Source organism: Oncorhynchus keta, chromosome 28 (assembly GCF_023373465.1).
Source record: "Oncorhynchus keta strain PuntledgeMale-10-30-2019 chromosome 28, Oket_V2, whole genome shotgun sequence".
Taxonomy (NCBI): domain Eukaryota; kingdom Metazoa; phylum Chordata; class Actinopteri; order Salmoniformes; family Salmonidae; genus Oncorhynchus; species Oncorhynchus keta.
In genome coordinates, this window is record NC_068448.1 from 54,953,756 (window position 1) to 54,975,037 (window position 21,282).

General features: G+C 40.9%; 1 protein-coding gene across 2 annotated transcripts in view; it reads right to left on the reverse strand.

The window, feature by feature from the left end:
• LOC118361570 (WW domain-containing adapter protein with coiled-coil-like) overlaps positions 1-16,016 on the reverse strand; it is a 51,071-nt gene extending 35,055 nt beyond the window's left edge. The window contains exons 1-4 of one of the 2 annotated variants that reach the window (XM_035741598.2): positions 15,723-16,016; positions 15,509-15,542; positions 14,583-14,775; positions 4,443-4,537 (exon numbers count right to left, since the gene is read on the reverse strand). In XM_035741598.2, the coding sequence (XP_035597491.1) occupies positions 4,443-4,537; positions 14,583-14,775; positions 15,509-15,542; positions 15,723-15,763 (363 nt within the window). In that variant the 5' untranslated portion in view covers positions 15,764-16,016. The remainder of the gene's footprint in view (positions 1-4,442; positions 4,538-14,582; positions 14,776-15,508; positions 15,543-15,722) is intronic. The other variant, XM_035741597.2, reaches the window with a different exon arrangement.
• Positions 16,017-21,282: the final 5,266 nt, after the last annotated feature.

A 21,282-nucleotide genomic window follows, 5' to 3' on the forward strand; every position in this document is an offset into this window, starting at 1 on the left:
AACAAATGGGCACATTTATAATCCTATATTTGCTCGCAGGCCAGGTAGCCTAGGCCTACTTCTATGTATAATCAGGTGAGTGTCCTTACTCAACATTGACAGGAGCTCTACAAACAAAATTTATAAATTGACAACTCGTAAATGGAATAACACAAAATGTGTTTCTCACAAGTGTAGCCTAGGATGTGCACTCTGCAAACAACATGTCCACTCCTCCAATGAGAACTATAAAATACCAATAATAATAAATTGAATGTATTAAAATAATGGATAAATAATAAAAAGGAAAATAAAATAAGTTGACATTATGGGAATTAACGGTAATTGTACTACTGATGATACCGGTGTGCCATCCCCACAGCCTTCGCTGATTAGTCCACTGAGACAGGCGTCAATCAAGACACATGCCATACAATTGATCAGTTTTTGGGGCAGCTGCTCGACCCTAAACCAATATTGTCGACCAAAAGCCTAATCGACTTAATGGGGTCAGCCCTAATGCGCTTACAAAATGTATTTGCTTCTAACTGAAAAAGCCCCCCCCCCCATACCTTGATACGGTCATTAACATGGTTCTTATATTATGAATTAGATTTGTTGGAATGCGAATTTGGTGTCAAGCCGTTTAATCACGCTGTGATATTTTCACACACACACCATTTGATCTAGGAAGGAAGGGATGTGATGAAGGGAAAGGTGTTTGCGATGAATGTCCAATATTTTGGTGTTGGGAGTGTCATTCGTTGCGACTGTGAAGATGGTTGTGTCTAGATACACAGATCTAAGATCCCTAGCGAATTGATGTTGGACATCTGTTGTTGTCCTCTTGATTTACAGCAGGATCGTTAGATTGAAGAGAAGCATCAAGGTAATGAATTAGTTCATGTTTTCATATGTTTTTTTTTTGCACAGTCCACGGTGCGCAATTTTGTGTAGACTGTTTGCGCAACACCCAATGCTATTATTAATTATTCTGGATATATTGACAAATTACATTTACAATAAGATCTAGTATTGAAATAACATGAAATATATTTTGTCTTCCATGTTACACCTGCAATTGTAAAACAATACAAGGGACTTGACGTAGCCTACTTGAACTTGGAGCTCAGACTTTCATGTTGTCTATTGGAATAGGCCTATATTTGGAAAATAAAATATTTCCTCAATTTGGTGTTTGAAAAGTCCTTGTAATTATGTAGCCAAATTATAAAGTTACCGTGCGCCCTTATAACTACCCGTGATTTCAGTTTTTATCCATTTTGTGAGATGTGGCCACCTTAGTTTGTTTCCCGCCTCTTCAGTTGAAGGGTCTTGCGCCACGCTTAAGGTAAAACCATTTGCGGCTATCACGAGGACGACAATATTAATGCTGGCTTCAACTTGGCTTTCCATACAAATCCTTCCATTCCAAAAGGAACCTGGTTTTTGGTGTGTTTCTCATTATAAAACCAGTGATCGAGAAATTGAAAAAATGATATTAATTGGTGATATTCGCTATTTATGGATGTATTAAGCATGCATGCCTTTATTTTTTCACCTTTATTTAACCAGGTAAGCCAGTTGAGATCAAGTTCTTATTTACAACTGCGACCAGGCAAAGATAAAGCAAAGCAGCGCGACAAAAACAGAGTTACACATAAACAAACGTACAGTCAAAAATCTATATACAGTGTGTGCAAATGTAGAAGAGTGGGGAGGTAAGGCAATAAATAGGCCGTAGTGGCGAAGTAATTACAATTTAGCATTAACACTGGAGTTGTCGATGTGCAGATGATGATGTGCAAGTAGACATACCGGGGTGCAAAAGAGCAAGAGGATAAGTAACAATATGGGGATGAGGTAGTTAGGTGTGCTATTTACAGATGGGCTGTATACAGGTACAGTGATCGGTAAGCTGCTATGACAGCTGATGCTTAAAGTTAGAGATATAAGTCTCCAGCTTAAGTGATTTTTACAATTCGTTCCAGTCATTGACAGCAGAGAACTGGAAGGAAAGGCAGGCAAAAGAGGTGTTGGCTTTGGGGATGACTAGTGAAATATACCTGCAGGAGCAAGTGCTATGGGTGGTTGCTGCTATGGTGACCAGTGAGCTGAGATAAGGTGGGCTTTACCTAGCAACGACTTATAGATGACCTGGAGCAAGTGGGTTTGGCGATGAATATATAGTGAGGGCCAGCCAACGAGAGCATACATGTCACGGTGGTGGGTAGTATATGGGGCTTTGGTGACAAAACAGATGGCACTGTGATAGACTACATCCAATTTGCTGAGTAGAGTGTTGCAGGCTATTTTATAAATGACATCGCCGAAGTCAAGGATCTGTAGGATAGTCAGTTTTACGAGGGTATTTTCAGCAGCATGAGTGAAAGAAGCTTTGTTGCGAAATAGGAAGCCGATTCTATATTTAATTTTGGATTTGAGATGCTTAATGTGAGTCTGGAAGGAAAGTTTACAGTCTAACCAGACACCTAGGTATGTAGTTGTCCACATATTCTAAGTCCATAGCGTCCAGAGTAGTGATGCTAGTCGGGCGGCAGGATGCGGGCAGCGATCGGTTGAAGAGCATGCATTTAATTTTACTAGCATTTAAAAGCAGTTGCAGGCCACGGAAGGAGTGTTGTATGGCATTGAAGCTCGTTTGGACGTTTGTTAGCACAGAGTCCAAAAAAGGGCCAGATGTATACAGAATGGTGTCGTCTGCGTGGAGGTGAGTCAGAGAATCACCAGCAGCAAGAGCGACATCATTGATGTATACAGAGAAAAGTGTCGGCCCAAGAATTGAGCCCTGTGGCACCCCCATAGAGACTGCCAGAGGTCAGGACAACAGGCCCTCCGATTTGACACACTGAACTCTGTCGGATTAGTAGTTTGTGAACCAGGCAAGGCATTCATTAGAGAAATCAAGGCTATTGAGTCTGCCGATAAGAATGCGGTGATTGACAGTCAAAAGCCTTGGCCAAGTTGATGAAGACGGCTGCACAGTACTGTCTTTTATCGATGCCGGTTATGATATTGTTTAGGACCTTGAGCGTGGCTGAGGTGCAACCATGACCATCTCAGAAACCAGATTGCATAGTGGAGAAGGAACTCTGTTTATTAACTTGGCGTACGAAGATTTTAGAAAAGGCAGGGCAGGATGGATATAGGTCTATAACAGTTTGGATCGAGAGTGTCTCCCCCTTTGAAGAGGGGGATAACTGCGGCAGCTTTCCAATCGTTGGGGATCTCCGACGATACGAAAGAGGTTGAATAGGCTAGTAATAGGGGTTGCAACAATTTGGACAGATCATTTTAGAAAGAGGGTCCAGATTTTCTTGCCCAGCTGATTTGTACAGGTCCAGATTTTGCAGCTCTTTCAGAACATCAGCTATCTGGATTTGGGTGAAGGAGAGGCGGCGGGGGGACGATGACAAGTTGCTGCAGGGGGTGCTGAGATGTTGGCCGGGGTAGGGGTAGCCAGGTGGAGAGCATGGCCAGCCGTATTCTGTCTTTTTGGAATTAGTGCTACAGGATGAACATTTCTTTTGAAAAAGCCAGCCTTACCTTTCCTAACTGACTGTGTATATTGGTTCCTAACTTCCCTGAAAAGATGCACATTGCAGGGTGCTATTCAATGCTAATGCAGTACGCCACAGGATGTTTTTGTGCCAGTCAAGGGCAGTCAAGTCTGGGGTGAATCAAGGGCTATATCAGGTCTTAGTTCTACATTTTCTGAACGGAGCATGCTTATTTAAGATGGTGAGGAAAGCACTTTTAAAAAGCAACCAGGCACCCTCTACTGACGGGATGAGGTCAATATCCTTCCAGGATACCCGGGCCAGGTCGATTAGATAGGCCCGCTCGATTAAGTGTTTTAGGGAGCGTTTGACAGTTGCCAATGTCTGTATGAACCCTGCTTAAAGGCTATATAGTCCTAGGTCTATGTTGTTGTATAGGTGGAGTTATGGGTCAATTGGTATATATTCCCTTTAGTACACATGTGGAACTGAATAAAAATCATATTTATTTTAGTTTCAAACCATTTTTAAATGTGGATCCAATGTCACACATTGGACTCATTATTTATAGAAAGACCAACATACAGGACAAGGTCTTGGTCCAGTCTCTGGAGTGTAGCTGTAGATTCCCACTCAAAGAGAGACTGTCTGAACCTCTTCAATGTGCTAAATACATCAATCACTAGCGGATCATCACAATAGTCTCTCCTTACTCCTGAAGTGTGCACTTGTACACTCCCCCACACATTTCAAATCATTGGAGTGGTATAGGCATGTTCTAGAGGGAGTTTACACCATATTTCTTAACGCAATCATTTCAAATCCATGCAGTGAAGTGAACAATCGCACACTGCTGGGGAAAGGAGAGATGGGGACATAGCCCAGACCACCATGGCATAGCGTCGACAACACAGAGAGGTGGTAAGCGGGTACTGTACTTACTGCGTCTGATGTCTTGCTGGGGTTTGAATGTGAATTGGAGCTGCTTTGATGTGTGCTGTGGTTGTGTGAATTTTCCTGTGGAGAATAACTCGTCCCTAGAAAAGAACACAAAGGTAGATGGTTTTTAATTCAACCAATAGGCAACTTTGTTATTATACTATAATATTGCTAGATATGGAACAATAACGACAGTCCTTTGTCATCTGTCCAATTCTGTCTGTGTAATTAAAAACCCAATCAAGATAAATGGTAGCCGAATTTATGTGACTCCCAATAACGTCCGGTTGTGATACAGCCTGGAACCGAAGCAGGGTCTGCAGTGACACCTCTAGCACTGAGATGCAGTGCCTTAGACCACTCCGTACATCAGGAGCCCTGATACGGGCATCCAACTACCATCATACAGACACAAAAATAAACCTGTGAGTCTAATCAAACCAAACCGACACGGCAATATTTAGTTATTGCAGCTTACAAGTTGACCACTTTTCAGATACAGTACGTGTATATACGGTGTAAACACATTTAGAGGAAAACTGACTTGCCAGAAAGATACTTCTCCAATTCAAACTAAAAAGTTGAAGCTTACAATTAACAAATGTTTTACTACAAACCAATGCCAAAAAGTTGCATCACTGGCAGATTTTTTACATTTAACTAGGAAAGTCAGATAACTGGCAGATGAGTGAGTACTTTACCCATCTAATAAGACTTTAAAAAAAAACTTCCTTGTGATACAGATACAATGGTGTTTTAACATTTACTGGGCCATAATGCGTGTGGATGCAGGCCAAGGGGGAGGAGGGATGATTGTGTGTGTGTGCATGCATGTCAATGTATCAGTGAGAGAGCCTCCTCTCCCACAGGGCAGGTGTCAGTCATACTGCTACTCCACTGTATTCAGCCTTTAACATGAGCAAAGTATTATTATTTTTAATCAAACATGTTGCAAGCTACGCTGATTATTTTTTATTTTGTTGCTTTCAAATAGGCCCGTTCTTCTCTTCTACCCTGCAACTCTTCACTGGGTCCTTTGTGTACAAGATATGTGTTTCTGTCAATATACCTAGTAAAATAACAGTTATTAAAACACTTGGGGGACCCGTAAAATGATTGTTTTCCCCCCTTGAATAAGGCTTCTTACGTCTTATTTTTCCTGGTTTGGGATTTTGCTTCGTTTTATTTTTATTTTTACACTGAATATAACAATTACTCATTGAGATGTTCTGAGTCCATGTCAATGCTTAAATCACACCAGAAGACCATTGAGGCCTGAAAAGGTGATATACACTGCTCAAAAAAATTAAGGGAACACTAAAATAACACATCCTAGATCTGAATGAATGAAATATTCTTATGAAATACTTTTTTCTTTACATAGTTGAATGTGCTGACAACAAAATCACACAAAAATTAACAATGGAAGTCAAATTTATCAACCCATGGAGGTCTGGATTTGGAGTCACTCAAAATAAAAAATAAAGAAAATTAAACCATACTACAGGCTGATCCAAATTTGATGTAAGGTCCTTAAAACAAGTCAAAATGTGGCTCAGTAGTGTGTGTGGCCTCCACGTGCCTGTATGACCTCCCTACAACTCCTGGGCATGCTCCTGATGAGGTGGCAGATGGTCTCCTGAGGGATCTCCTCCCAGACCTGGACTAAAGCATCCGCCAACTCCTGGACAGTCTGTGGTGCAACGTGATGTTGGTGGATGGAGCGAGACATGATGTCCCAGATGTGCTCAATTGGATTCAGGTCTGGGGAACGGGCGGGCCAGTCCATAGCATCAATGCCTTCCTCTTGCAGGAACTGCTGACACACTCCAGCCACATGAGGTCTAGCATTGTCTTGCATTAGGAGGAACCCAGGGCCAACCGCACCAGCATATGGTCTCACAAGGGGTCTGAGGATCTCATCTCGGTACCTAATGGCAGTCAGGCTACCTCTGGCGAGCACATGGAGGGCTGTGCGGCCCCCCAAAGAAATGCCACCCCACACCATGACTGTCCCACCGCCAAACCGGTAATGCTGGAGAATGTTGCAGGCAGCAGAACGTTCTCCACTGTGTCTCCGGACTCTGTCACGTGCTCAGTGTGAACCTGCTTTCATCTGTGAAGAGCACAGGGCGCCAGTGGCGAATTTGCCACTCTTGGTGTTCTGCGCGGTGTTGGGCTGTAAGCACAACCCCCACCTGTGGACGTCGGGCCCTCATACCACCCTCATGGAGTCTGTTTCTGACCGTTTGAGCAGACACATGCACATTTGTGGCCTGCTGGAGGTCATTTTGCAGGGCTCTGGCAGTGCTCCTCCTGCTCCTCCTTTCACTAAGGCGGAGGCAGCGGTCCTGCTGCTGGGTTGTTGCCCTCCTACGGCCTCCTCCACATCTCCTGATGTACTGGCCTGTCTCCTGGTAGCGCCTCCATGCTCTGGACACTACACTGACAGACACAGCAAACCTCTGTGCCATCCTGGATGAGCTGCACTACCTGAGCCACTTGTGTGGGTTGTAGACTCCATCTCATGCTACCACTAGAGTGGAAGCACCGCCAGCATTCAAAAGTGACCAAAACATCAGCCAGGAAGCATAGGAACTGAGAAGTGGTCTGTGGTTATTACCTGCAGAACCACTCCTTTATTGGGGGTGTCTTGCTAATTGCCTATAATTTCCACCTGTTGTCTATTCCATTTGCACAACAGCATGTGAAATGTATTGTCATTCAGTGTTGCTTCCTAAGTGGACAGTTTGATTTCACAGAAGTGTGATTGACTTGGAGTTACATTGTGTTGTTTGTTCCCTTTATTTTTTTGAGCAGTGTATTTGAGTGTAATTCCCCTTTTGATTATCTAGCAAGAGCAGAACGTGTCAGTCGAGCAGTGTTTCTGCCGTTAGCCCTACTGCTGTAGCACATGTCAAGGCAGAGTTTAAAAAAACAAAAGCCATCCAATGGACACAAATCAAATTAACACAGTTGTCAGATATGACTACTTTACAATATACATTTAATTGAGAAGGTTTATGGGGAAAGTCCGTCTACCTACAAGACGCCAGTTATCATTACTAAATGGTTACATACGGACGGACGCACACCAAAAAGAGACGGTCAATCTTGCTGGAAATGAAATTGGCAGATAGAGTTACGTTTGGCTTTTTAAGCCAATAGTGGCTAACTAGGGGTGGGATAATGTCAATGTGGCTTTGACTGGATAGTGGCCGGGAGCTTTATGTTTATGACAGTTTGTGATGGCAAGCTACCGGTAGCTCGCGATTTACCCGTTTAAAGACACCAGTCAAAAGTATGGACACCTACTCAATCATGAGTTTCTTTATTTGACTATTTTCTACATTGTAGAATAATAGTGAAGATATCAAAACAATGAAATAACACATATGGGATCATGTAGTAACCAAAAAAAAGGTGTCGAACAAATCAAAATATATTTTATATTTGAGATTCTTCAAAGTAGCCACCCGTTGCCTTCATGACAGTATGGCACACTCTTGGCATTCTATCAACCAGCTTCATGAGGTAGTCACCTGGAATGCTTTTCAATGAACAGGTGTGCCTTATTACAAGTTTATTTGTGGAATTTCTTTCCTTCTTAACGCATTTGAGCCAATCAATTGTGTTGTGACGAGGTAGGGGTGGTATACAGAAGATGCCCTATTTGGTAAAAGACCATGTCCATATTATGGCAAGTTCAGCTCAAATAAGCAAAGAGAAAGACAGTCCATCATTACTTTAAGACATGAAGGTCAGTCAATCCGGACAACTTCAAGAACTTTTAAAGTTCCGTCAAGAGCAGTCGCAAAAACCATCAAGCGCTAGGATGAAACTGGCTCTCATGAGGACCGCCACAGGAAAGGAAGACCCAGAGTTACCTCTGCTCCAGAGGAGAAGTTCATTAGAGTTACCAGCCTCTGATTCACAGAGTTCAAGTAGCAGACACATCAACTGTTCAGAGGACACTACGTGAATCAGGCATTCATGGTCGAATTGCTGCAACCACTACTAAAGGACACCAATAAGAAGAAGAGACTTGCTTGGGCCAAGAAACACGAGCAATGGACATTAGACCAGTGGAAATCTGTCCTTTGGTCTTATGCGACCAAATTTGAGATTTTTGGTTCCACCTACCGTGTCTTTGTGAGACACAGAGTAGGTGAATGGACGATCTCTGCGTGTGTGGTTCCCACTGTGAAGCATGGAGGTGGTGGTGCTTTGCTGGTGACAATGTCAGTGATCAATTTAGAATTCAAGGCACACTTAACTAGCATGGCTAACACAGCATTCTGCAGCGATACACCATCCCATCTGGTTTGCGCTTAGTGGGAATATAATTTATTTTTCAACAGGACAATGACCAAAAACACACCTCCAGGCTGTGTAAGGGCTATTTGACCAAGAAGGAGAGTGGTGGAGTGCTGCATCAGATGACCTGGCCTCCAGCATCAACCGACCTCAACCCAATTGAGATGGTTTGGGATGAGTTGTACCGCAGAGTGAAGGAAAAGCATCCAACAAGTGCTCAGCATATGTGGGAACTCCTTCAAGAGTGTAGGAAAATCATTCCAGGTGAAGCTGGTTGAGAGAATGCCAAGAGTGTGCAAAGCTGTCATCAAGAAGAATCTAAAATATATTTGGATGTTTAAAAAACTTTTTTGATTACTACATGATTCCATGTGTGTTATTTCATCGTTTTGATGTCTTTACTATTATTATACAATGTAGAAAAAGAAAATGAAGAAAAAAGAAAAACCCTGTAATGCGTGGGTGTGTCCGAACTTTTTACTGGACTGTATACCCTCATGTTATATTAGGGAAATTGTGTTTCCAGAGCTAGGGCTGACAGTGAAAACCAGAATCAACCTCTACATATTCAAAACAGTTGCTTTGTGAGAAGGTGATAAAGTTCACAGTTATGTAAAGGCAAGCTGAAAAGTACCAGTGGCCTGGCTTCGGTGCCAAGAGAAAGTAGGTTCGCCGGAGCCTTTTCCCAGTGAGACACAGGTCCCTGCCCGGCGTAGATGGAAAAAGTCAAGTCTGTGCCTTTTTACTAAAACACTGGGGCAAATCCTGTATGGAAACGCATCAGAGGCAGAAATAGCGCCATCTAATGCAGAACTGTCTCGAATGGAATTCGAGGGAAACCCGGGAGAGCACGGCCCAGTTTCACTACTGTTGCAAACTCAATGAGAATTCGGGCTAGTGGCGCCGTTACTACGCAACCACCAAGCTGATCACTGCTGGATGCTGAAACGACTAGCTAGCTTGTCTGGGATTGTTGCTGTTAGCTAGCACATGGACAAGCAGTACTGCAGTAGTCAGACATGACACTAATTAACACCATAGCTGGATACAGCATTAATTTTTGAACAATAAATTATGATAGTCATCCCTCAAATGCTAGCAAATCAGACACTAGCGAGCTAACGTGAGCTAGTAGGAATTTAAGCTGGCTAGGTCGTATTGAAAGCTAGCTAGCTACATCATATCAAACATGTAATGTGGTTTGCTTGGTTAGCTAGCAGCTAATAGCCAATGCCAAGACAAGCAAGGTTAAGCTACATAGCTAGCCTGTTACGCCAACAACGACGCCAACATCAGCATGCTAGTACATGGCTCCAAGTCTGGCTGTCACTGGCAGGAGTATGGGAAAACGTTAGTTACTGCATGGTGAGGGTGAATTAAATTCTTCAACATCTTGCTAGCTAGCAACATTAGCAAAGCCAGCTGCAGTCACATACAGGCTCAAGCAAGATGACATTTCTCATTTCTGGAGGCAGTGGAAACGTAATCTAAGCTAGCCCACCAAGGCCAGCCCAACCTGAGTAGACTTCAAAGTAACAATGGAAACCTGGCTATAGTGTACTGCTTTTGACCACCAGGGCCCATATGACAGGGCATACCTGAACGAAGCAGGTGAGGGAAGTAGGTGTCAAACACTCATATCTATGGCAACCAAAAGGCCAGCCATTGCCCAGAACAACTATTAGCTGTGACAGCTCTGTGCAGCCAGCAGAATCAGCAGCAGACATTTAATAATAAATATGGTTGGGTATGGAGGTATGCTTTATCCAAAGATGTTTCAACAGCCAACAAATTAAATCAATTAAGACATTATCAGATAAATGACTGTCACACTTATTTCCTTGCAACCGTAAAATGTTGTGATAATCTAACTTTTATAGAAATAATGCAGATCTCTAGGTTAGAAGACTGACAAACGGGCAGGAGAAGATGGGGCCACTGTGCATTAGAGGTCCTAAAGCCTCGTGACTCATGTGAAAACCAGAACATTGAGGCTTAGTTTGTGGTCACTGTGCATGAAAGACTATGGGGTAATAAGTAGCTGTCAACGTCTAGTCGACCAACTTCGGCAACTTTCAAAACATGCATTTTTCCTTCCTTCAAGTAATCATTGATCTTACATTACTAGATAGATTTTAGAAAGCTCACCATTGCATTGCTTTCAACAATCACATCATGTCAGAGTTGATTTCCTTCAAGGATTTCAGATACTTTTAAAATGCAGAACAGAGCCCTTGTCCTTAACTCTGAGCCTCGTCCCATGCAGTTGGCCTCGGTGCTGTGGCCATCTCTTCTTTTGTTCCTCATATGGTATGTTGAAGAATGATCGAAGAGTTGGCTACAACGCATCGGGTCTATAGTATGGGATGAATGTTAGTTAGCGCCTACCAACAGTGAAAGACTGCTGGTAAAGGGGGAAAGAAAGTATGTATATATCATTTAACTAACATGTCAAAGCGAAAGCAAATTGATTAATGAAATGTACTGCCATTTCCTTGCACTTAGGATATAACTCCCCATAAAAAAAAATAGTTATCACAGTCATAGGCCGAGCTTGTATATCAGAGGCATGTTTTACCTAGATGAAATACAATGTTGAGTTCACTCTGTCATGCATTTGATCATATGTAATTCGGCAGGCTTTTTTTCAGTGTAGTATTTACAGTGTATGCACTGACTTATTATAGGGTAATGAAATTCAGGGCCTGTATTCATAGTGTCTCAGAGTGAGAGTGCTGCAGTTTTGCCTTTTAGACCATAATGACTAAGATTACACGGACAGGAGGGACCTGATCCTAGACCTCTGACACATTTGTTGAATACGGGCCCAGATGTCCCTTTGGCTGCGTTTACAGAGCAGGGAGGTTTTGATATTTTTCCCACTGATTCAATTTTTTTGACCAATAATAAAATCAGCCAGTTTCAAATCAGATACATTTCAATGCTGATCTGATTAGTCAAAAGATTTGGGCTGCCTGTGTAAATGCAGCCTTTGCCACTGTTACATATTACATTTACATTTAATGTAAATATAACATATGCCACAGATATGTTCAGCTCGACATTAGGGGTGTAAAAGGTACACGTATTTGTAACGAACAATTAGGTATAGGGACCTTGGTATGGTCCACACTATGAAACCCAAAAATATTTACAATACAAACACACTAGACCTATAGGCTATGCCTACACTGCGTTGTAGGCCTCGAGTAAATCATTCTAGGCTATTTAAACTATACAAAAATATGAATACACAACGTGAAGCGCTGGCCCCATGTTTTGTAAGCTGAAATAAAAGATCCCACTAATGTTCCATGCTCACAAAAAGCTTGTTTCTCAAATGTTGTGCACAAATTTGTTTACATCCCTGTTAGTGAGTATTTCTCCTTTGCCAAAATGATCCATCCACCTGACAGGTGTGGCATATCAATAAGATGATGAAACAGCATGATCTTTACACAGGTGCACCTTGTGCTGGGGACAATAAAAGACCACTAAAACGTGCAGTTGCTTCACAACACAATGCCACAGTTGAGGGAGCATGCAATTGGCATGCTGACTGCAGGAATTGAATGTTAATTTCTCTACCATAAGATGCCTTCAACGTCATTTAAAGAATTTGGCAGTACATCCAACCAGCCTCACAACCACAGACCACGTGTAACCACACCAGCTCAGGATTTCCACATCCAGCTTATTCACCTGCGGGATCGTCTGAGACCAACCAACCGGACAGCTGATGAAACTGAGGAGTATTTCTGTCTGTAATAAAGCCCTTTTGTGGGGAAAAACGTATTCTGATTGCCTAGGTCTGGCTCCCCAGTGGGTGGGCACCCATGGCTGTGCCCCTGCCCAATCACGTGAAATCCATAGATAAGGGTTCAATGAATTGATTTCAATTGACTGATTTCCTTATACGAACTGTAACGCTGTAAAATCATTGAAATTGTTGCATGTTGTGTTTATATTTTCATTCAGCATTGTTAAAACAACTATAGCATTTCAAACTGTCCTTTTGTGAGGCACAGCGGGGAACAAGTTCTGTTCTATAGCGAGTGGTGGGTTCAATAAACCAGGAGGATTCTCCATCATCGTTTAAAATCTCCAATTTAGGAACATTTTGGTTTCAATGGCGATGGACAGAATATGTCACCACTGCTCACCAAAAATAGCCTATGCAGCTGACGACACCTCAAACAGTTTGACACACTTACGCCAACATCGACCCAGTACCCCTACCACTGTAGCAAGACAAAGGCAAAAAAAAAACTTCACCCCTCTGCATTCACACAGCCGATTCTGACCATGAAATTACAAGAGCGATCGGTATGTTTCCTCCTGTGGATATGCGCCCATTCTTGTGGTTGAGAAGAATAGGGGGTGTCAGCACCTCGTGAAGGTGCTCGAGCCATGTACCAAAATTCGTCCTCTCACAACCATTTCAGCAAACAGGTAGCACCCGCTCTATATAAACAAGCTAAAGTTGAAGTTGTCAATGAATTGGCCAATGCACCCTGCACTGCTCTTACTGCAGATGGACTGCAGAGTGCTACTTAACAGTGACAGCCCATCACATTACCCTGAGTGGGAAATGACAAATCCCGTGCTACAGACACGACCGCTTCATGAGTCACACAAGTGTGCATATTTGTATCTTCGTAAGAAAACATTATAGCATATGCCTATACAATGTCTGAGCAATGTTTGTATTGATTTCACATGCATATTGCACTTTATTTGATTGTTGAGTAATCGTGTGTTTTCATTAATTTTTAAGAAAATACAAAGTGTTGTTATTCCTGATTGCTCTCTCATCAGGCATTATGATTCTTGAACATATATGGAATCAGGAATAACACTTTGTATTTTCTTAAAAATCTACCAAAGTAACTGTTGGAAATTTCATTTTCCCGCTGTACCGAAACGTGACCCCAAAACGTAGCAAACCGTGGGTTCGGTAATCACAGGACCTGTAAATTAGCCTAAATAATCTGAAGATGTATTAAAGAATGATGCACAGCTAGAGTTAACCAGATGCAAAACAGAAGTATAACAATGGGAAATTAAGGTTGCACACTATAATGCTGTTATGTCACTGCCAAGTGTCCAAAGTTGGTCTGTTTGAATACTATTCCCAAAATAATATTACAATGAAAAACTAGTGGATAGTTAAGGAAATGTTTACAGAGGCTACCCGAATTAATCAAATATAAGCAAATAGTTGACAGAACTATTCATCTAATATTGTGCATTTGCAAACTGAAGCGCTAGTTCAAGGAGATGCACTTTACTGAGTTGGCGTTTGCCAACTAGCCTTCATGACTTGACTGTCTAGTTTCACCACAGCACTCAGAACGTTGTCTCGTCTTCCCTATCCTAGATATGAAGTACCATTCGACTAATGTTTGACAATGCAACAGGTAAATAACTGTGTCATTAAACAGTTTGAGAAATCTGGCTAGCTGTCTGCCTACTAGATTCACAACAATGGCTGCCAAATTAACCACACCAAACTATTAAAGATCGATGTAAGGCATGTGACCAAACACTACTTCTCAGTCATAACTGTTGACTTGTGCTTCAGATCCAGAAAAGCAACCTAAATGAGAGAAAGTAGGCCTACTGTTGTTGTATTAGCAACATAGCAGTATTTCTGAATAGGTGTAGGCTATATCATCCTAGGCTATATCGTTCAGTTTAACATATTAAGGCTGCAGACAAATCAGTAGTAAAATTAGCCACGGGATAAATTAAGTCAGACACTGGTGGTTCGCTACTTCAAATAAATAGCTTGTTTGAATCAAGATCGTTTGACATATTTCTCACCTCCATCCCTCTCTCTGGCCCGGTGCGTGTGGACTGCCTTTGCCCTGCCATGCCCCGAGTTATCGATGTGTTTGTTGTCAGGACTGTCAGATCGACGATACATTTTACATGGAGGAGTGGCATCTGCGGTGTCTCGCATCTTGTCATGGCGATGATCACCACCGGGGTGACTCTTCGACGAGTATTTGAGCGTCTGTAAACACCAGACATCAATAACGTTAGATTCTGGAACTGCAATCGGTTCAGAGCAATGCTCAATTAGAACGGATCGACCAAAATCTATTAATAATGTGCCCAAATATCATTGCCAATAAAAAGTGTTTGTGTCTTGCAAATTCCAAAAAGTCGTGACTTAATCTTGTAGTTAGATCAGCTGTGCCTGTAGTACGTCACACGCTATTATAATGGCTCCATGGAAGGGCATTGGAAATAGACTAAACCCTGCGCATTCAAGAATAAACTAAATGCTGGGTTAAACGACACATTTTGAAATCCACCAAATGAAATCAATAGACCCGTGCTAGTTCAAGTGCTGTGTCTTGACATATAACTAGGTATAATTATTCAATTGCACAGAAACTCATTTAGATGGCTGTGCAAATTGGTAACTGAACGTTGTTTACATACTTCTGATCTTTGGTCTTACTGTGACATATTACGAATAGGCCGGGATTCCAGCTAACGTTAGCTAACAGGCTAACTGAACTCCAATAAAACTCGCTAGTAAATGTGTTCATAAGGCAAAGTTCGATCTGCCGGTCATAATTATGAGAACAAAACAGAGCATTCTTTTTTTTTGTTCAAATTCAAAGGAAATTGGCTACTTTTCGATGTATTTTCCGCACTGAGGCCTGTAGTGTTCAGGAAGCCTGCACTAGAGTATCCATTTTAATTATTATTTGTTGCTAGCTAACATTAACAATTACCTGGTAGGGCTGTGAATCCCTTCGGTCGTTGCACCTAAAAAAAAATAAAGAAACAGGTTGTAAAGATTAATGTTAAAAAACCACAACTGTACAATAGTCAGCAACAGCTGAATATCTGCCATAAATGTCTACTTATTTTGGTTTCAATAAAAATGGCGGATTGTCAAAGCTAAGAAGGAAATTCTGAACAGAAGTAAGGTTAGGAGCTATTTACCCATCGCTGAGTCTCGGTTGTTTCCTTGCATACATTACCATCAATGCCGTGTTAGTGTGTGTGGAGTGGATGTGAAAGATGGACTAAGTTATATGTTGTCTTTTTATTTCAGCAACCCGTTCTCGTCTATTATTTCAATAGTTCTGATTATTTTGAGGAGCTCTTCGGCTTCGCTAATCAGAAGAGGGCTCACGGTCCATCTCCCACTCGCAAACACCAACTGCCCCTATCTACCAAAAAGCGAAGCTCAGGCTGCAAACCAGCCGCTTCCCTCCCACCACAACATCCGGGAAACTGTCGGGCTAAACTCGGCCGCCATCTTCCGGTTGCCGATTAAATAACATCGGCAAAAATATATAGTAGCTATATAGTAGCTACTGGTACTTCTGTCACTTTTGGTCACAAATACACTCTTTCAAAGAAGTTGATGTCTAGTAATTCGAGTATCTACTTGAAACAGATTCTCCCTTTTTCGATTGTGAATATCTTGTTACACTTGGGGGATATTTGTGGAAGTGAATTGACAAATATTGTGACCTATTGTACAGTCTGTTGTCTACTGTACTTCTAAGGATGATGAGGACTGTATGGTTAAAAGAGATGGGGCAAAAGGAGTGGCTAATAAGTCTGGCTGCACATCTGACTGGCTGACTTACTGCAAATTGAGGAATTGTGTGACAAAACTCAACAAAAAGAAGAAGAAACTGTATTATGAAATCAAGATCAATGATATAAAGAATGATGAAAACATAACATTGGATAAATGATGGGCAGAAAGACAAATTAAACTCCATCTTTCATCGAATCAAATGGCTTATTCATCACAAAACTATTTAATGTTGCCAATTATTTTAATGACTACTTCATTGGCAAAGTGGGCAAACTTAGGCATGCAATGCCAACAACGAACAGTGGCCATCGTACTCACGTACTGACAGCTCTTAGCAAACTGCCCTTAGCAAAAAAATGATTTTTGATCAAATACAATGCTATTTCGTTGTAAACAAATTAACTACACAGACTTTCAGCATGCTTATGTAGAAGGGCACTCAACATGTACTGTACTAACACAAATTACTGATGATTGGTTGAAAGAAATTGATAATAAGGAGATTTGAGAGCTGTAATGTTAGATTTAGTTTAACTTTTGATATTATTGACCATAACCTTTTGTTGAGAAAACAGTTTGGCTTTTCAACTTCTGCCATATCGTGTATTCAGAGCTACTGTATCTATCATACCTCAGAGGGTTTTCTTTAATGGAAGCTTCTCTAATGTCAAACATGTAAAGTGTGGTGTACTGCAGGGCAGCTCTCTAGGCTCTCTACTCTTCTATTTTTACCAATGACCTGCCACTGGCATTGAACAAAGCATGTGTGTCCATGTATGCTGATGATTTAACTACATACGCATCAGCAGCCACAGCGAATGAAGTCACTGAAAACCTTAACAAATAAAGACTTGCAATCTGTTTCGGAATGGGTGACCAGTAATAAACTGGTCCTGAACATCTCTAAAACTAAGAGCATTGTATTTGGTCCAAATCATTCCCTAAGTTCTAGACCTCAGCTGAATCTGGTAATGAATGGTGTGGCTGTTGAACCAATTGAGTAGGCTAAATTACTTGGTGTTACCTTAGATTGTAAACTTCCATGGTCAAAACATATAGATTCAATGGTTGTAACGATGGGGAGACGTCTAGAATAAAGAGATGCTCTGCTTTTTTTTACACCACACTCCACAAACCAAGTCCTGAAGGCTCAAATTTGATCTTATCTTGATCATTGTGCAGTCATATGGTCAACTGCTGCAAAGAAAGACCTAGTTAAGCTGCAACTGGCCCAGAACAGAGTGGCACATCTTGCTCTTCATTGTAATCAGAGGGCTAATAAAAGGAATATGCATGCCAGTCTTTCTTGGCTAACAGTTAAGGACTGCATCAGTTCTTGTTTTTATAAGAAACATGAATGTGTTGTAAATTCCAAATGGTTTGCATAGTCAACATACACATCATTGACACACACACTTACCCCACCAGACATGCTACCAGGGGTCTTTTCACAGTCCCGAGGTCCAGAACAAGGCCATTTACATATTGTTAGCATGGTCAGAATGAAGAGAGAGCCTAAAGGCCATGGACAAAAGAAGCTATGTGCATCAGCACTTTGGTGCACAATGCATTTTGACTATGGGTCAGGAGGGCACAGTATGAAGCTCCCTTTGTTGATTAATTTCTAGAACAAGCTGATTGTAGACTCATGCAATGCTTAATGCTTTGTTGGTTAAGACAATCAGCATACATTTAACAGGAGTGAAAACATTTCTACACAATGTTGCATCAATACACTTTCATGATTGAAAAGGTTAATAGAAGACGCAATTACATACAAATAAATAGGCTAGTTTGTGTTTGTAGAGGGAGTCTTTGGGGGACCAATTTGTTTATTGAAACCACCCTACAGTTTTGTTTGGGGAAAAAATAACAAAGGTTTTCTTTGGTACTGTTTCTGGTCAGTTGTGGACTCGGTCAGCAACAAATAAGTCTGTGAAAGCACTGTAGCACTTTAGGAAGTGATTGAGCCATCCAGTGAAAGTAAAGAGATAGAAGCCATTAGTGTACATGTGTCAATGTGTTTTACTGTAAACCTGTTTCAAAAAACCTCATCTAAATTTCAAGCCTTTAATTAATAAAGGTAGCTTGTTTTTTATATTCCCCTTTGACTGTTTAAATGGGGCTTTCCCATTAATGTACTCTAATACTAGCGCTTGAAGGCTACAATTGGCCTAGACCTTTGATTTGAATAATCAAATATCACGTAGTGCTCCTCTTCTTCCAAATTAATACAGGATCGTAGGCTAGCAGGGATATTGAAAACGACTTCTGTATTTAATCTTTATTTGACCATTGAAAATTATGAGTATTTAGGCCAAGGCCTACTACTTGTAAGTGCCAGAACTGACTAACAATCCACGTGATCTGTATTTTAAAAAAAACACCAGGGGGCGCCATAGATCAACTTTTCTTATGGTACGGTACATCTGAAAATAACACTTGTTGCCTATGATTGGTGCTTCTCTGCACTGAGATTGAGACAATGTTGGCATGTCACAAACACCTCAATTGCATTTTATTGCAGCCAGGGATTTAAAGATGCAACAAATACATCCAATACATGTATGTATAAGCAATACATAAATAGCTTGAAATAGTAAGGCCAGCTAATCCTGGAAGGCTAAATTCTTCAGGGGGCAGGTATGTGCAAGTCTCACTTATAACCTTTAACTTGGGCATGTTAAAACAAACCAATAACAGAGATATAGAACAGGAAGAAGCCTAAATCAAGCAAAGCAAAACAACTCATTCTTCTCATATTTCCTAATAAATCCACAGAACATTTCAGAGAGCAAAAAGCCTGATATCAATCCTCTTGATATCATGCCTGGTAGTGGAAAAAGTTCCCAATTGTCACTCTTGAGCAAAAATAAACACATCTTAATAAAAAATGACTCTAGTAAAAGTGAGTTACCCAGTAAAATCCTACTTGAGTTCAAGTTTAAAACTATTTGGTTTAAAATATATGTAAGTATCAAAAGTAAATATAATTGATAAAATATACATATCAAAAGTGAAAGTAAAAGTATAAATCATTTCAAATTCCTTATATTAAGCAAACCAGAAGGTACAATTACATTTTTATTTAAGAATTTCCTGTCCTGCTAAGCATTCAAAAAGTACTTTTGGGTGTTAGGAATAATGTATGGAGTAAAAAGTACATTATTTTCTTTAGGAATGTAGTGAAGTAAAATGAAAAGTTGTCAAAAATAAAGATTGTAAAGTAAAGTACAGATACCCCCCAAAACTACTTAAGTGGTACTCTAAAGTATTTTTACTTAATTACTTTTCACCACTGCTGCCAAACCAGGGGTCACAACACCATGTGGGGTCAACTGATATAAAAATAGGTTAGTGGGAAAATTTAGAAAATCCAGAAGAAAAAAACACTATATACACTATATATATATATATATATATATATATATATATATATATATAGTGGATTTTCTATATATATACCAACATATATAGATATATTATAATATCGTCTTTGTATCTTAAATCTAAAATTCAACCAGAGTTCCCTTAGATTATGGGAAAAGGTCGCACTTGACTCAATCCCACAGTGAAAGGCTTGGTCCGCTTCGCAATGAAACCACACAATATTGTAGACTGATATTACCGGCCGCATTTGATATGGTGAAAACAATGTGTGGGGAGGCAGAGGCACATAATCTCATATCAATACCTTTCTCAGATAACACTGTTAAACGAATAAGATATGCCATTGCTAGCAATCAAGAGGAAACTCGTCCTGAACGATTCAAACTCCCCAGTTTATCATCTCCAAATGGACTTTAGCTGTGAGGGTCGAGATGCATATGCATTGACTTTGTTTGCTAAAACCTACATGTAGGGGATGCTATTCACGAGGACATATTGTTCTGTCCCACGATTCCCGAGCATGAAACGGAATATGTGATGTTCAGTTTGCTGCTAAGCTATATTGACGAAAAACAGATTCTATATGGCATCGAATGGTGGCCTTTTCCACAGATGGGGCTCCATCTATCACCGGGCGGAGAGCAGCCCAAAGGGACTCAAATTGATTAAATATCCTGCCGTCTCCCTATGAGCACTAATGCCGCGCACTAATGCCGCGTTCAACCCACTGGGAACACAGAACGGGGAAATCTCCAACTTCCCGAGCGTTCAAGAAAACCGATAAACTCGGAAAGAAACGAGCTCCGACTGGAAAACAATTGTTCCGAACGGTCATCCAACTCGGAATTCAACTCGCGAAATCGGGCCTCATTCAAGAGCTCAGACTTTCCAACCTAAAGATCACTGACGTCATGATTTGACCTTGTATTTTTCCGAGTATCCAAATGTCTTGAAAGCACCATAAAACTCATGGTAGGCTACCCTTCGCTACCTCATACTGTATCTACGTGAAGCTGGACTCAGTGCTCTCATCTGCATTAAAACCATATATCGATCCAGGTGAAAGCAGAGATGGGGTGCGTACTGTAGACCACGCCCGCTGACTTTGAGACACTCGGGCATGACTTGCATCAAGCACACACATCTCATAAGTGGTGGCGAGATAAGAGACATAATGTCAATTTACTGCCCCACATTAAAATTATGTGATGGTAAGTTGAGAAGACAGTCAGAAATACTTTTAGAATGTTTTTCAATTGACTGCCATAAAAATAAGTAAACGTTGGCTATTAATTTGGCCACATAATTGTTTTCACATGGGTGGGGTCACGATCATTTTTAGATTTCAAAATGAGGTTGTGGGCCCAAAAAGTTTAGGAAACCCTGTTTTAAGCATCTTCATAATACTGGTAAACAAACTCTGCTTACACACAGATTAGAATAAGTAAGTACATTTTTATGATAAATAGTATAATATTTGATATAGGAATATTAGAGAATCCAAATGTATACTTTATCATATTTAGAATACATTTATGGATAATTTACTTATAAAGCCTT